At 40.4% G+C, this 16,022-nt stretch overlaps 1 protein-coding gene across 1 annotated transcript in view; it reads right to left on the bottom strand.

Moving 5' to 3' along the window:
* Positions 1-16,022, bottom strand: part of EIF4G3 (eukaryotic translation initiation factor 4 gamma 3) — a 359,681-nt gene that overhangs the window by 16,705 nt on the left and 326,954 nt on the right. Inside the window, exons 29-31 of the mRNA XM_052636017.1 lie at positions 13,040-13,212; positions 3,240-3,365; positions 2,041-2,122 (exon numbers count right to left, since the gene is read on the bottom strand). Of these exons, the coding sequence (XP_052491977.1) occupies positions 2,041-2,122; positions 3,240-3,365; positions 13,040-13,212 (381 nt within the window). The remainder of the gene's footprint in view (positions 1-2,040; positions 2,123-3,239; positions 3,366-13,039; positions 13,213-16,022) is intronic.

Here is a 16,022-nt window from a genome sequence, read left to right as displayed (position 1 = left end):
AGATCATGGCATCCGCTCCCATCACTTCATGGGAAATAGATGGGGAAACAGTGGAAACAGTGTCAGACTCTATTTTTTTGGGCTCTAAAATCACTGCAGATGGTGACTGCAGCCATGAAATTAAAAGATGCTTACTCCTTGGAAGGAAAGTTATGATCAACCTAGGCAGCATATTCAAAAGCAGAGACATTAGTTTGCCAACTAAGGTCCGTCTAGTCAAGGCTATGGTTTTTCCAGTGGTCATGTATGGATGTGAGAGTTGGACTGTGAAGAAAGCTGAGCGCCAAAGAATCGATACTGTTGAACTGTGGTGTTGGAGAAGACTCTTGAGAGTCCCTTCGACTGCAAGGAGATTCAACCAGTCCATTCTGAAGGAGATCAACCCTGGGATTTCTTTGGAAGGAATGATGCTAAAGCTGAAACTCCAGTACTTTGGCCACCTCATGCGAAGAGTTGACTCATTGGAAAAGACCCTGATGATGGGAGGGATTGGGGGCAGGAGGAGAAGGGGATGACCGGGGATGAGATGGCTGGATGGCATCACTGACTTGATGGACATGAGTCTGAGTAAACTCCGGGAGTTGGTGATGGACAGGGAGGCCTGGCGTGCTGCGATTCATGGGGTTGCAAAGAGTCGGACATGACTGAGCGACTGAACTGAACTGACAAAAGAGTGAATTCTATCATCCCAGTATCTCTTGCTGTGGTATGAATAAGTCAGAAATCACTCTAGAACTTTCCAAGTGAGTTTTGTTTTGATGTTTCTCACCCCAGGAGTTACATCACCTTCCTCTTTGGGAAGCTATACCACTTTTCCAAACCTCTTAACCTCTAATATAGCACTGACACAATTTTTTGGTTAAGATTTGTCTGTCTCCCCTTCCAGTCTATAAATTCTTTGAAGGTTTAGTCATCTTTGTAGACTAAAATCCTGGCAAAGGGCTTTGCAGAGAATTATGCAGTAATTATAAATAAATTCTAAAATAAATGCAACTCTAACATAGAAATTCACAATCCTGCAGAATAATTTTCACCACCTATTTCTTTTTTCCATTAAAAAATCATTTTATTGAAGTATAGTTAATTTACCATGTTGTGTTAATTTCTGCTGTACAGCAAAGTGATTCAGTTACATATATACATACACACGGTCTTCTTCATATCCTTCTCCATTATAGTTTATCACAGGATATTGATATTTCCCTGAGCTATACAAGAGGTCCTCACTGTTCATCCATTATGTGCACAGCAGATGCGGTTTGCATCTGCCAACCCAGACTCCCAAACAATTTCCCCATCCCCTTGGCAACCACAAGCCCGTTCTCTATTCTGAAACTCTGTTTCTATTGCACAGATAAGTTCATTTGTGTTTTAGATTCCATGTGTAAGCAATATCAACATGAATTTTTACCACCTATTTCTAATCAGATTCAGTTCGGTTCAGTCGCTCAGTCATGTCCGACTCTTTGCAACCCCGTGAATCGCAGCATGCCAGGCCTCCCTGTCCATCACCAACTCCCGGAGTTCACTCAGATTCACGTCCATCGAGTCGGTGATGCCATCCAGCCATCTCATCCTCTGTCGTCCCCTTCTCCTCCTGCCCCCAATCCCTCTCAGCATCAGGGTCTTTTCCAATGAGTCAACTCTCCAAAAATCATAAAATTAATCATTTCATGAATCTCCTCTTTCTCTGAAAGCAGAGGAATTTTAATCAAAATCCATTATAATAAAGTATAAATAATATAGCCATTTTGCTTCAAGAGAAAATAAATTAAAACACATTTTGAGATTCTTTCAATTTTACCAAATCTAGCTGAGATTAGATAATTCTTCCCAAATTAGTAGAGAACAGAAAGGGAAATATACCTTTGGAAGAAACTAGACTGAACCAGAGACCTCACTCTTTTTTTTCCCCCCAAATAATAGAAGTTAACAGAATTACTTACACAGCGATACCCAAGTTTTTCACAGACAAACCAAGATCAAAATCATGACACTTCCTAATACACTGCTAAGTCCAATACTAAGTTTAACACTCACCATTTGTTTGCATAGAAGGTGCAATATTTCAGAAATCAAGATTCCAGCTCTTCCAACAGGAAGTAAAGGTTTGCAAAATTCTCTGTAAAAGATACAAGTAGTGCTTAAGTACCTCTGAACAAATTTTCTGTTTTAAAAAACAGGCAAACAAAGTGTGCCAAAAGAACAGATACTGTACAACCTAAACAATACTGGGAAAGTCCAAGCTCCAGAACATGCTCAAAGTAACAATTTTCAGCGGAAGTAGTTCTGAGACCTCGGGTTTTTATGCCTCATTGAGAAGCTGGAAGGAGGCTTTACAATTCCTGGGTTTTGCCTTTTTCTCTGTTTCAGTGACAAAAGCAATGCAATGATCAGTCTCACTTACTCTGTTTATGTAAGTTCCACTTTAAGCTGAAAGGAGAGAAGCACCTTAGGTAACAGGAAGGTGTGAAGCCTGCTTATGAAATAAGTTTAAGAAAGGAAGCTTTTCTTTAGAATATGGATGAAACAGAAAGGAACCAATTTTCCTATAGTTGAATCAGTATTTCACAAACTATGTTCCACAGTATATTAACAATTATTCCTCAATAAAAGGATTCAACAATTAAATGAAGTGATGCTGACTGAAACAAAGCGAAATAATTTTTATCTGTTGCTTTGCTTACAGGACTGTCATAACCTTTAGTGTGCTATAATACACTTGTGACTCTCATAGGGATACACAAGTATGCAGAGTTGGACTATGTGAACAGTTTTGGGAGAAATACTAGCCTACACAAGGTAGCAACAATTGCCCATTCCTGTACAAATCTAGGAATGCCTAACAGCTCAGGTTCTTTCAAAACAACCTGAGCACGTACCATGCAGGTACCACAATCTGACAGGTTATCACAAGGAACTATAAATTCTTACAGCACTGGAGCAATGAGAGACATAAAAGCCAGATTAACATTAAGCTTCCAGGAGCAATCACTTTCCAATTACATGATTCTGAAGCCATATCTAATGTTAATGAACCACAGGGCTATTATATCCCCATCACTTCTCTAATTTAGAAAAACGTAACATTTTTATACCGAAATTAGAAGTCTTAAAGAGCCACGGGCTGGGTGTGAAAGTCTCCAAAAACACTGAAGAAACAGCACTAAGCTAAAAGCCAGCTGGTGAGTTCTGCCAGGTTAACTAGAAATACATACAAAGAAACAAGCACAACTTACGTGATGAGTTCTCTCATGGAGATTCCGCCTTCTTTTAACATGGGAGTCACCAGTTCAGCAAGGTACAACCAAATATGCGGAATATCAATGGCCATGTCATCTGCCAATTCCAATGTTTCTGAAAAACTGGAAAAGAACAGGAAAAAAATCCACATGCAAATGTAATTGAAAGTTAAGATCAAATACATATATCAAAAACCAGTGGGTCAACAAATATCCGTTAAACAACTGCTATGTCTGGTACTGCTCTAGGCGTCAAGTACACAAGCTTTTGATCTCAAAGAGCTTGTATCATTGTGGGGAGGAAAACAAACAAAGACAAAAGCATATCTGCAGACAGGGTTAATTCTCTGAAGAACAGGACCTAAGGTACCAGGATATCGCTAGAGGGTGACCAGAAAATACCCCTGTATGGAAGTGACTTCTGAAAAACTTAATGAAAATGAGCCAGTCTCATGATGTCCTAGGGTAACAATTTAATCTCAACTATAAACAGTTCCCCATAGCTAAGTATCATATCCTCGGAGTAGGTCAGAAGCACTGACGGAAAACTTCATGTAATACAGACCAGACACAAAGAGAAGAAAAGACAAAAATCCTTCCTTTGAGGAGCTTACAATGGGGAAGAAAGCTCGGTGAATACAAAAGAGCCTGACAACGTTACTATATAACATCATCATTATACACGTGACAAGCTGGGCAACCTCTAAAGAAAAGCTGGTGGTTTCAGGCTTTCATGCTATGGAGTATTTCTCAACGTGAAGTACATAAATCGAATTTTTAACTATAAAATTTAGAAACATCAAATACAAAACATCAGCACAGTCTTATTTAGGCTAGAAATCACAGCTATCTATTTTAAGTATAAAAACATAATTCAAGACTGTGTTAATCATTCCAACATAGAATATATTAAAAGGTACAAAAATAAAAGTAAATTTCACTATAGGAGACATATACATAATTAAAAGGAAATACACATAATCAGCCTTGACGTACTCCTTTTCCTATTTAGAACCAGTCTGTTGTTCCATGTCCAGTTCTAACTGTTGCCTCCTGACCTGCATACAGATTTCTCAAGAGGCAGGTCAAGTGGTCTGGTATTCCCATCTCTTTCAGAATTTTCCACAGTTCATTGTGATTCACATAGTCAAAGGCTTTGGATAGTCAATAAAGCAGAAATAGATGTTTTTCTGGAACTCTCTTGCTTTTTCCAGGATCCAGCGGATGTTGGCAATTTGATCTCTGGTTCCTCTGCCTTTTCTAAAACCAGCTTGAACATCAGGGAGTTCACGGTTCACGTATTGCTGAAGCCTGGCTTGGAGAATTTTGAGCATTACTTTACTAGCGTGTGAGATGAGTGGAATTGTGTGGTAGTTTGAGCATTCTTTGGCATTGCCTTTCTTTGGAATTGGAATGAAAACGGACCTTTTCCAGTCCTGTGGCCACTGCTGAGTTTTCCAAATTTGCTGGCATATTGAGTGCAGCACTTTCACAGCATCATCTTTCAGGATTTGAAATGGCTCAACTGGAATTCCATCACCTCCACTAGCTTTGTTCATAGTGATGCTTTCTAAAGCCCACTTGCCTTCACATTCCAAGATGTCTGGCTCTAGATTAGTGATCACATCATCATGATTATCTTGGTCGTGAAGATCTTTTTTGTACAGTTCTTTGTGTATTCTTGCCACCTCTTCTTAATATCTTCTGCTTCTGTTAGGTCCAGACCATTTCTGTCCTTTATCGAGCCCGTCTTTGCATGAAATGTTCCCTTGGTATCTCTAATTTTCTTGAAGAGATCGCTAGTCTTTCCCATTCTGTTTTTTCCTCTATTTCTTTGCACTGATCACTGAAGAAGGCTTTCTTGTCTCTTCTTGCTATCCTCTGGAACTCTGGATTCAGATGCTTATATCTTTCCTTTTCTCCTTTGCTTTTTGCCTCTCCTTTTCACAGCTATTTGTAACTTATATGCAGAGTACATCATGAGAAACGCTGGGTTGGAAGAAACACAAGCTGGAATCAAGATTGCTGGGAGAAATATCAATCACTTCAGATATGCAGATGACACCACCCTTATGGCAGAAAGTGAAGAGGAACTAAAAAGCCTCTTGATGAAAGTGAAAGAGCAGAGTGAAAAAGTTGGCTTCAAGCTCAACATTCAGAAAACGAAGATCACAGGATCTGGTCCCATCACTTCACGGGAAATAGATGGGGAAACAGTAGAAACAGTGTCAGACTTTATTTTTTGGGGCTCCAAAATCACTGCAGATGGTGACTGCAGCCATGAAATTAAAAGACACTTACTCCTTGGAAGAAAAGTTATGACCAATCTAGATAGTATATTCAAAAGCAGAGACATTAGTTTGCCGACTAAGGTCCGTCTAGTCAAGGCTATGGTTTTTCCTGTGGTCATGTATGGATGTGAGAGTTGGACTATGAAGAAGGCTGAGTGCCGAAGAATTGATGCTTTTGAGCTGTGGTGTTGCAGAAGACTCTTGAGAGTCCCTTGGACTGCAAGGAGATCCAACCAGTCCATTCTGAAGGAGATCAATCCTGGGATTTCTTTGGAAGTATTGATGCTAAAGCTGAAGCTCCAGTACTTTGGCCACCTCATGCAAAGAGCTGACTCATTCGAAAAGACTCTGATGCTGGGAGGGATTGGGGGCAGGAGAAGGGGACGACAGAGGATGAGATGGCTGGATGGCATCCCTGACTCGATGGACGTGAGTCTGAGTGTACTCTGGGAGATGGTGATGGACAGGGAAGCCTGGCGTGCTGCGATTCATGGGGTCGCAGAGTCGGACACGACTGAGCGACTGAACTGAACTGAACTGACACATAATCAGAAGGGTGTATGAATTGAGGGGTCAAGGGCAGGTGGTATCCTTTCAGATTGCTCCATACATAAAAAATGTGTGCTTTTTCACTCCAATTCCAGTTTCTAGCCAGAGTGTGCCCTTCTTTTTACCTACCTGAGAGAGCTACACATCACTAAAATTTTTCACTTAAAAAAGAGGTACCACTGCAAGGCAGGGTCACTTTACTGAACGTGTCATTTCAAAACAGTTGGCAGCTCAGCCATATTATCTAACTCTGGGCTTCATGAATCCTGAATGGCAATATTGTGACCTCACAGCTTGCAATTATTCGACACCAATTTGCTATAAACAGACTCTTGACTGTTCGCCTCATTATGTATGCTTCCAGCTTGGTTAATGTGCCAACGATGGAACATAATCTGGCCGGGCTCCAGGATTTCTAGATTAATTACATGTAATGCCTCTTCATGCTTCATGGTCTAGTGGTATAAACTTGCCTAATGGGCTCACGAGACAGTCGCAGCAGTCCTGGTCTTGAAGCAGTGTGTCTAAACTGTTCTTTTCATCTCATATGACAACTAAAAGATACTCATATTCTTGCCCCAGTTTTCTACTTGTTGATTAGTCAGTTTACCATGGTACAGTCTGCAGAACACCATCACCGATCAAATCCATACCGATGATAAAAAACATAGGTGGCTGTACACACGGTATCTGAAGCAAAAGCTCATAAGCGACTTATTAAGTTTACTATTCCTAACTCCTTTTGTATGATTTTAAAAGAAAAATCCTACAGCCCCGTGTGCAGAAGCTGCTTGATCATTATCTCTGCGTCTTTGGACTACTACTTAGCCTGTAACAGTGCCTTGCCTAACATATTTTCTGCTGGCTGAATAAATGAAATAAAGTTATAGCACAGCCTTGCTTCGTGGTATATAGTGACCACCACACCCACTAAACTGCACTCTGGGAGGTCTACCAATGGGACTTTGAACATCCCTCACCCCATTTCAACTACAGAAACTCTATTTTTACTTATTTTATATATTGCAATCCTAAAATTTAGTTGAAGAAAGCAATAAATATTAAAAGTTAGAAATATATTTTTTAATTTTAATTTTTTAATGCAGTAAAGTTCTGATTAGACATCTGCTAAAAGGCAAAATAATCTACCATCACTGGAAATGATCTTGTCAGGCAGCATCTTCCATAATTTTGCATTATGATAACTTTAATAAAAATATAAATCTGACTGTAGATAATCAAAGAAGAAACAGTGAAGACATCTCAAAATTAAGCTGGTCTGAAATTATTACCCTGATCATTAGAGAATCTAACTACACGTAAAACAAAGAAATAAATAAAAAGATAAGACCCTTCTTATATTCCAGTACCATTTTCAAAGAATACCACGGAAAAAGACTATTGCCTCACCTATGCGAGCAAATGGGGCCTTCCCTTGCTGAGAAGCACCTCTACACTTCTGCATGTGGAACTTAGTCTGCTTGCCCACTTAAGACTCCAAACAGTGTCTTTTACCAAAGTAGAATTGCCTTAAGTGGCAAGAAAAGTTCCAAGAGTAGTCAAGGAGGAGATAAGAATTTCCTCCCCAATAAGCATCTCCAAAAGTAAAATATTAATATAATGAGATTCCTTGAAGGGCAAATATTTTGGGTATCTAGTCAACTTCAACCTTTGTCCTGCTTTTCACTTATTACATTTTCATTTGTTTAAAACACTTTCAAAGAGATTCCAGTTTCATGGTGAACAGTGAGCTACATTCAACTACCTTTACCAGACAGTTTTTAGAAGTTTCCTGAGGCCATGATATTAAATGACTGTACCACATTATCTGAAATGAATCTACCTACATAATAATGCGCTCACCTACCGACGTATCTGATTAGCATCATAGAGTATTTAGATCCAAGGCCTGAAAATTCCAAGGGGATGGTTTGATCCTGTGGAAATGTTTTACATACATCAACTACTATGCTCAAAGTTGATAAAACATCTTTTAAAAAAACTGAAAAGGATCTAAGCTTTGTTTATAAGCCACCTGACACAGAGAGGTTATCTGAAACATCTGTCTAGTCTATCTTACTCTTCAAGTAGCAATGTATGCTTTGGGCAGCTGTAGGAGAAACTACATACAGGGGACTGGAATGCAAACCAGGACGTCAAGAAACACCTGGGGTAGGCAAATCTGGCCTTGCAATATGGAATGAAGCAGGGCAAAGGCTAACAAGAGTTTTGCCAAGAGAATGCACTGGTCATAGCAAACACCCTCTTCCAACAACACAAGGGAAGACTCTATACATGGACATTACCAGATGGGCAACACTGAAATCAGATTGATTATATTCTTTGCAGCCAAAGATGGAGAAGTTCTATACAGTCAGCAAAAATGAGACCGGGAGCTGACTGTGGCTCAGATCATGACCTCCTTATTGCCAAATTCAGACTTAAATTGAAGAAAGTAGGGAAAACCACTAAAATATTCAGGTATGACCTAAATCAAATCCCTTATGATTATACAGTGGAAGTGAGAAATAGATTTAAGGGACTAGATCTGATAGATAGAGTGCCTGATGAACTATGGACGGAGGTTCATGACAGTGTACAAGAGACAGGGATCAAGACCATCCCCATGGAAAAGAAATGCAAAAAAGCAAAATAGCTGTCTGGGGAGGCCTTACAAATAGCTGTGAAAAGAAGAGAAGCGAAAAGCAAAGGAGAAAAGGAAACATATAAGCATCTGAATGCAGAGTTCCAAAGAATAGCAAGGAGAGATAAGAAAGCCTTTCTCAGCAATCAATGCAAAGAAGTAGAGGAAAACAACAGAACGGGAAAGACAAGAGATCTCATCAAGAAAATTAGAGATACCAAGATTTTTCATGCAAAGACGGGCTTGAAAAAGGACAGAAATGGTCTGGACCTAACAGAAGCAGAAGATATTAAGAAGAGGTGGCAACAATACACAGAATTGTACGAAAAAGGTCTTCACGTCCAAGATGATCACGATGGTGTGATCACTCACCTAGAGCCAGACATCCTGGAATGTGAAGTCAAGTGGGCCTTAGAAAGTGTAACTATGAACAAAGCTAGTGGAGGTGATGGAATTCCAGTGGCGCTATTTCAAATCCTGAAAGATGATGCTGTGAAAGTGCTACACTCAATATGCTAGCAAATTTGGAAAACTCAGAAGTGGCCACAGGACTGGAAAAGGTCAGTTTTCATTCCAATTCCAAAGAAAGGCAATGCCAAAGAATGCTCAAACTACCGCACAGTTGCACTCATTTCACACACTAGCAAAGTAATGCTCAAAATTCTCCAAACCAGGCTTCAGTAATGCGTGAACCGTGAACCCCCTGAAGTTCAAGCTGGTTTTAGAAAAGGCAGAGGAACCAGAGATCAAACTGCCAACATCCGCTGGATCATGGAAAAAGCAAGAGAGTTCCAGAAAAACATCTATCCTGCTTTATTGACTATGTCAAAGTCTTTGACTGTGTGGATCACAATACACCGTGGAAAATTCTGAAAGAGATGGGAATACCAGACCACCTGACCTGCCTCTTGAGAAACCTATATGCAGGTCAGGAAGCAACAGTTAGAACTGGACATGGAACAACAGACTGGTTCCAAATAGGAAAAGGAGTATGTCAAGGCTATATAGTGTCATCTTGCTTATTGAACTTATATGCCGAGTACATCATGAGAAACTCTGGGCTGGAAGAAGCACAAGCTGGAGTCAAGATTGCCGGGAGAAATATCGATAACCTCAGATATGCAGATGACACCACTCTTATGGCAGAAAGTGAAGAGGAACTAAAAAGCCTCTTGATGAAAGTGAAAGTGGAGAGTGAAAAAGTTGGCTTAAAGCTCAACATTCAGAAAATGAAGATCATGGCATCTGGTCCCATCACTTCATGGGAAGTAGATGGGGAAACAGTGGAAGCAGTATCAGACTTTCTTTTTTGGGGCTCCAAAATCACTGCAGATGGTGATTGCAGCCATGAAATTAAAAGACGCATACTCCTTGGAAGCAAAGTTATGACTAACCTAGATAGCATATTGAAAAGCAGAGACATTACTTTGCCAACAAAGGTCTGTCTAGTCAAGGCTATGGTTTTTCCAGTGGTCACGTATGGATGTGAGAGTTGGACTGTGAAGAAAGCTGAGTGCCAAAGAATTGATGCTGTTGAACTGTGGTGTTGGAGAAGACTTGAAAGTCCCTTGGATTGCAAGGAGATACAACCAGTCCCTTCTAAAGAAGATCAGTCTGGGTGTTCTTTGGAAGGACTGATGCTAAAGCTGAAGCTCCAGTACTTTGGCCACCTCACGCGAAGAGTTGACTCACTGGAAAAGATTCCGATGCTGGGAGAGATTGGGGGCAGGAGGAGAAGGGGACGACAGAGGATGAGATGGCTGGATGGCATCACCGACTTGATGGACATGAGTTTGAGTGAACTCCAGGAGCTGGTGATGGACAGGGAGGCCTGGCGTGCTGCGATTCATGGGGTCGCAGAGTGGGACAGGACCAAGCGACTGGACTGAACTAAGGAGAAACCGCAGATTAAAAGTTGGCTGATCAGGGCCCAGTAAATTTGGAGGTCTTCTTTTTTATTTTCCAGAATCATCACTGGCTTGGGAAACTAGGCAGAGACGGCTTTAATTGTTCACAAAGCATTGTGCTAATCACTCAGTTGTGTCCGACTATTTGCAACTTCATGGACTATCAGGCTCCTCTGTTCAAAGGATTTTACAGGCAAGAATACTGGAGTGGGTTGCCATTTCCTTCTCCAGAGGATTTTCCCAACCCAGGGCTCCCACATTGCAGACAGATGCTTTCCTGTCTGAGCCACCAGGGAAGCCACAATTGCTCAGAAGTTGGCATTTAAGCGGTATCAGCATCCAGAAAGCTGACCCTGCTGCTCCCCTCACAATGCTGACTAAGGACAGAGATCTTTGGATACTGGGACAAAAAGAGATAGCAGACAGGGCATTTCAGTGGCTCCAATGAAATGGCTTCTCTGGACAATATGATCTATTTATAACTTAGGTTTCAGAAGTAATTGGGAAATTATGATTCAGTGTGCAAGACGGCTCTTTGTGGATATTAACATGGGGCTATCTCTTAGTTCCACCTTAGAAAAAATTGCCAGACCTTTTCATTTAGGAAGGAACAGGGATCCATCTAGGGGTCTTGTCTAAGGATAGCCTGATTAGGTCTCACTAAGTGTCAAAAGCTAAGCCTGAAGCTGCTGCGTTATCACGAGCTGCAGAGGAAGCAGGGACAGAGAAAGCTGAGGCAGCCCCTGAGACACAGGTGTGTCCCCTTTCGGCCTGTATGGAATGCGGACACCGTGTCTGGACGTGGTAACGTTTCCTCAGGGAAATGGAAATGTTTGAGATAGCCTGGAAACCAAGCTAGCACCTCACAAGTTCAACCAAGGTCACTGAGGCTAGAACGCACTCTGTGAGGGCTTTTCAGGGATGAACCAACTTCTGAGTATAGTTTGAAGAAAGACAGAAAATGGTAACTGGTAATGTAGCATTTTCAAAATATTCTGGTGAATAAATCATAATATCTGGGCAAAAAGCAAATATATATAAATTAACATAATAGTTATTAAAACTATAGTTCCAAGTTGGCTAGGGGCAGAACTCAATTTTTGAGGCTGTAAATACTCTCATTTGCTCTTATTATTTATACTGGTTGGCTACTGGAGTGAGGGGGCCAAAGTTTCTTACTAAGTTAACTGAGTCAGATGGCCTTAATCTAGTCAAGTCACTGAATAAAGAGAAATCTAACTTATTGATGAAGTGTAACTTTTTAATGATTCTAGGAACAAATATACATCTTCTGGGACTCTGAGGACAATGCCATTATTCCTCACAGAAATCAAATGAATAGTTATTCTTAGGTATATTCAACCCTGGGATTTAATAATTATACTATTTTAAGAGGTTGGCCATATCTGGGAGATATATGTGGTATTTCATCATGTGCATTTAATTTACAAGACCACAAAAAAGATCGGCAAAAAAAGAGATTTAAAAAAATGAGAGAAATAATTTAAACAATGCAGAAGTCTTCCTGACATCCCACTCACGGAGCACTCACCCTGAATGAGATGGAAGGGTTACCCCATCTGACATTGACCCTACAGGTCTCAGTTCCTCTTCTCTCACAGAATGGGTACCTGTCAGCTCTGGCTGTGGTTCTGTGTTTACATTTGCATAACATGGCTCCTAAAACAATTTTTTTTAAACAGTATGCAATTTCACTTTAAATATTGATTTTAAAACATAAGCCTGGGCAAGATTCTGTGATTGTACCACAAAGAACCTGATCTATGCATTCATCTGTGGATGATCACAAAGATAACCAGATTCTGATGACAGGATTTAACACAAGTCACAGCCAAACTTCATCAACTCAGCCATCAAGAGAAATCACAATGAAACCAACCTGAAATAAACCTAATCATTAACAACTTGGGAGTTATATATGCTTCTATTGGGGTAGAGTGGACAGACAAGCATTTCTTGGCCAAAATGAACCATGGTTTAGTGAAAGGATGAAGCTTTTTTGGTTTAATTTTCCAGAATTTTTCTCACAAAGGAAAGCTTTTCTCTCAGGGTTTACATGTAGGCTGATGAGGAGCTCCGAGTTTGTTGGTGGTTAAGAGGGTCTGTTATCTGACTTGCATCACAATATGTGTCTATCTACAATTAGATACAGAAAATCAGAAAATAAACACTAATCAGAAAATAACCACTAGCACAATCTATCAAACGCCATCATATCAACCAACATACATACTGTCAATATAATACACATCAATCTATTATGGCAGATACAATTTTAACCTATGGAAACTGCTAAATACTTAAAAAGTTATGTACTCTTAAAATTAACTACTATGAAAGCAAAGAGCCTAGTAACTGAATACTACTGTTGAGTAGGATACTGACCCTTTGAAAAAGTCCTGTTTGCTGAGCTTTTCTGACTGTACCAGCTGATACAGTAACTGGCCCATGTGATCCCGGGTGATCTGGCTCCTTTCCAGGGTGGACTCCACTCCTGTCCTTACGAACACATGTTGCAGGCCCTGGGCATTCAGCTCTTCCACACACTGCATGGCTTCCTGTTCAAACAGCAAATAAAAGCTTACTTCAAAATAAGGATCGAATTGCCAGAGTGTTAAAATAAGTTTAAAAACATTTACTTATGACAAAATTGGTAGAAAAGAGCAAGATAGTTTTCATATATACAAATAGCTAAACATTAATACAGCCCAGTAAAATGCAGGATAATATGGGCAATATTATTAGGCATATTTAAAAATAAAAGTGCATCTTTATAAGGCTAATGTGCTTAGCTTAACATCTTAAAGATCACTCAAAAGACCAGAGCCAAAAATGTCTATTTTTACACAACATGGATCTATATTATGATCACTCAGAAACTTGAAATGGTATATTATGAAATAATATTTAAACAGAAATTCATGTCAAGATTCAAAGGCCTTAATGAGAAAACTGAGGTAATTCTGTCTCAATATGTAATATTTGTAAAATCTTCAAAGAAAAATGTCTTCCTTTTATAGTAAAGTTGACATGGTTAGCTGAAGTACTAAAAATCTTTTAGCAAGATCTTGGGATGTGGGGCTTTTAGATTAGCTTACCACGGGATGATCTGGCTAGGTCAGTATCGCTGTTCTGGACAATAAAAGCCTGGCAGCAGGGTCACCCAATCACCAATACAGCAGTGTGCCTCCCTGCCCTCAGCTACCTCAACTTGTCTGAGTCCAAAATCCTGTGATTCTACATCTGATGAGAGCAGTTCTTGTGATGGGGAAGATGCATGTGAGAAGGGCAGCCTCCTGACAGAAGCAGCGAGTGAGGCAGGTCTAGGTGTCTTCACCACTGCTTATCTCCTCTCTATTAAGTTATTTAACAACTCCTCCCATGTCACTTTTTATCTAAAATATTTTCAAAATATAGAGAAATTAAAGAGTAATAAAATGTACACTGACATACCTTTACTGCAATTTAGATTAATCAATTGCTGGTTTTCTTATATATGTATCTAAGAAATTCAACACTCACACAGTAACATCAACTAAATAGCTGATATAGTACATACTGGAATTGCCACAACTGTCCCCAAATGTCCAATATAGCTTTTTCGTTGTTCTAGGATCCAACTGAAAACCCAACGTCACACGTCATGATGTCTCTATACTCTTGCTTTTGGCCGCGCTGCCCAGCTTGCAGGATCTTAGTTTTCCAGCTAGGGCTCAAACCCTGGGTCCTAGCAGTGAAAGGGCCAAGTTCCAAACACTGAACTGTCAAGGAATTCTCTCTTTAGATTCCTTTAATACAAGTCAATCTTTTCTCTCTTCTTTGCGTTTTCATGACACTGGCACTTTTAAGACAACTGTCACGTAAAACTGTTTCTTACATACACTTTTACCCAATCAGTCTGTCTGTTTCCAGCCCCATCTGCATCTCACGCACATTCATCGAATGCTAAGTAAGTTACCACCCATCCTTCTAGCTTCCAGAATGGTGCTGCTTTCTACAGCTTATGCTTTTCATCCTTGTGGCGTTTTACCTCCTTTTAATCCTACCATCATCATTATAAAGCCTTTTCAGGAGAGAGTAAAAATGAAAGCAAATACTCAGTGCTCAATATTATATCTGAAGTGATTGTCTTCCAATGAGAATTTAGTCACTGCGTCTGCATACTGGGCCAACTACCCATATCACGGAACTACTACTGCGGAGCTTCTAAGTTCACAGCAGTTCATAATCTTACCCTTCTCCCTAGTTTCTAATGTTTTGTTTTTTGTTTTTGACCTCTAACCTGAAATGACACCTCCTAGAATCCCTGTGACTGCCCAATCACTGGTTAGCACACCATCTAATCTTACTTCTTCGCACTGAAACACTTTCTTTTCGTAGAAGCTGCTTATTTAGTTATTACCTATTTTTAGGACAGCTTTGTCTGCATCACCCACTAGAACATGAGCTCTGTAAAAGGCCCATAAAAACAGATTATGTTGTTCACTACATATACTACAATATTTACAAGAAGTATTCCTTACAATGGGCTTCCCTGGTAGCTCAGCTGGTAAAGAACTCGTCTGCAATGCAGGAAACTCCGGTTTGATTCCTGGTTCGGGAAGATCCTCTGGAGAAGGGATAGGCTACTCACTCCAGTATTCTTGGGCTTCCCTGGTGGCTCAGATAGTAAAGAATCTGCCTGCAACATGGGAGACCTGGGTTCAACCCCTGGGTTGGGAAGATCCTCTGGAGGAGGGCACAGCAACTCACTTCAGTATTCTTGCCTGGAGAATCCCCATGGACAGAGGAGCCTGGCAGGCTAGGGTCCATGGGGTCGCAATGAGTTGGACACAACTGAGCCAATAAAACACACGCATGCATTCCTTAAAGTGGGTGACACATTTCAGGTGCTCAACATACAGACCTCACAAAGGCTAAAAACACAAGGTGTGGAGTCAGACAAACATGTTTGAACACTGATTCTGCCACTTACTTGCTATTGTGTGAGTTCAAGAATGTTACTTAATCTCTCAGCTTTGACTTCCTATCACAAGGTTACTGTGAGGACTGCATATAATGTATATAAGCACTTGGCATGTTGCCAAACACAAAACAACAGCTCAATAAATACTCATTTGTAATACTGTTGACTACAGCACCTACTAAAAGGTTACGGAAAATTCTTCCTTACAATGAGCTCTGCAATAAGCCTTTAGTATGACATGAAAGTGAAGGTGCTCAGTTGTGTCCAACTCTTTGTGACCCCATGGACTACAGCTTACCAGGCTTCTCCCTCCATGGGATTTTCCAGGCAAGCGTACTGGAGTGGGTTGCCATTTCCTTCTCCAGGGGATCTTCCCGACCCAGGGATCGAACCCTGGTCTCC

The sequence above is a fragment of the Budorcas taxicolor genome, chromosome 2 (genome assembly GCF_023091745.1).
Source record: "Budorcas taxicolor isolate Tak-1 chromosome 2, Takin1.1, whole genome shotgun sequence".
NCBI lineage: Eukaryota > Metazoa > Chordata > Mammalia > Artiodactyla > Bovidae > Budorcas > Budorcas taxicolor.
The sequence above is the reverse complement of the archived record's forward strand: the minus strand, read 5'-3'. Positions and strand labels throughout refer to the sequence as shown.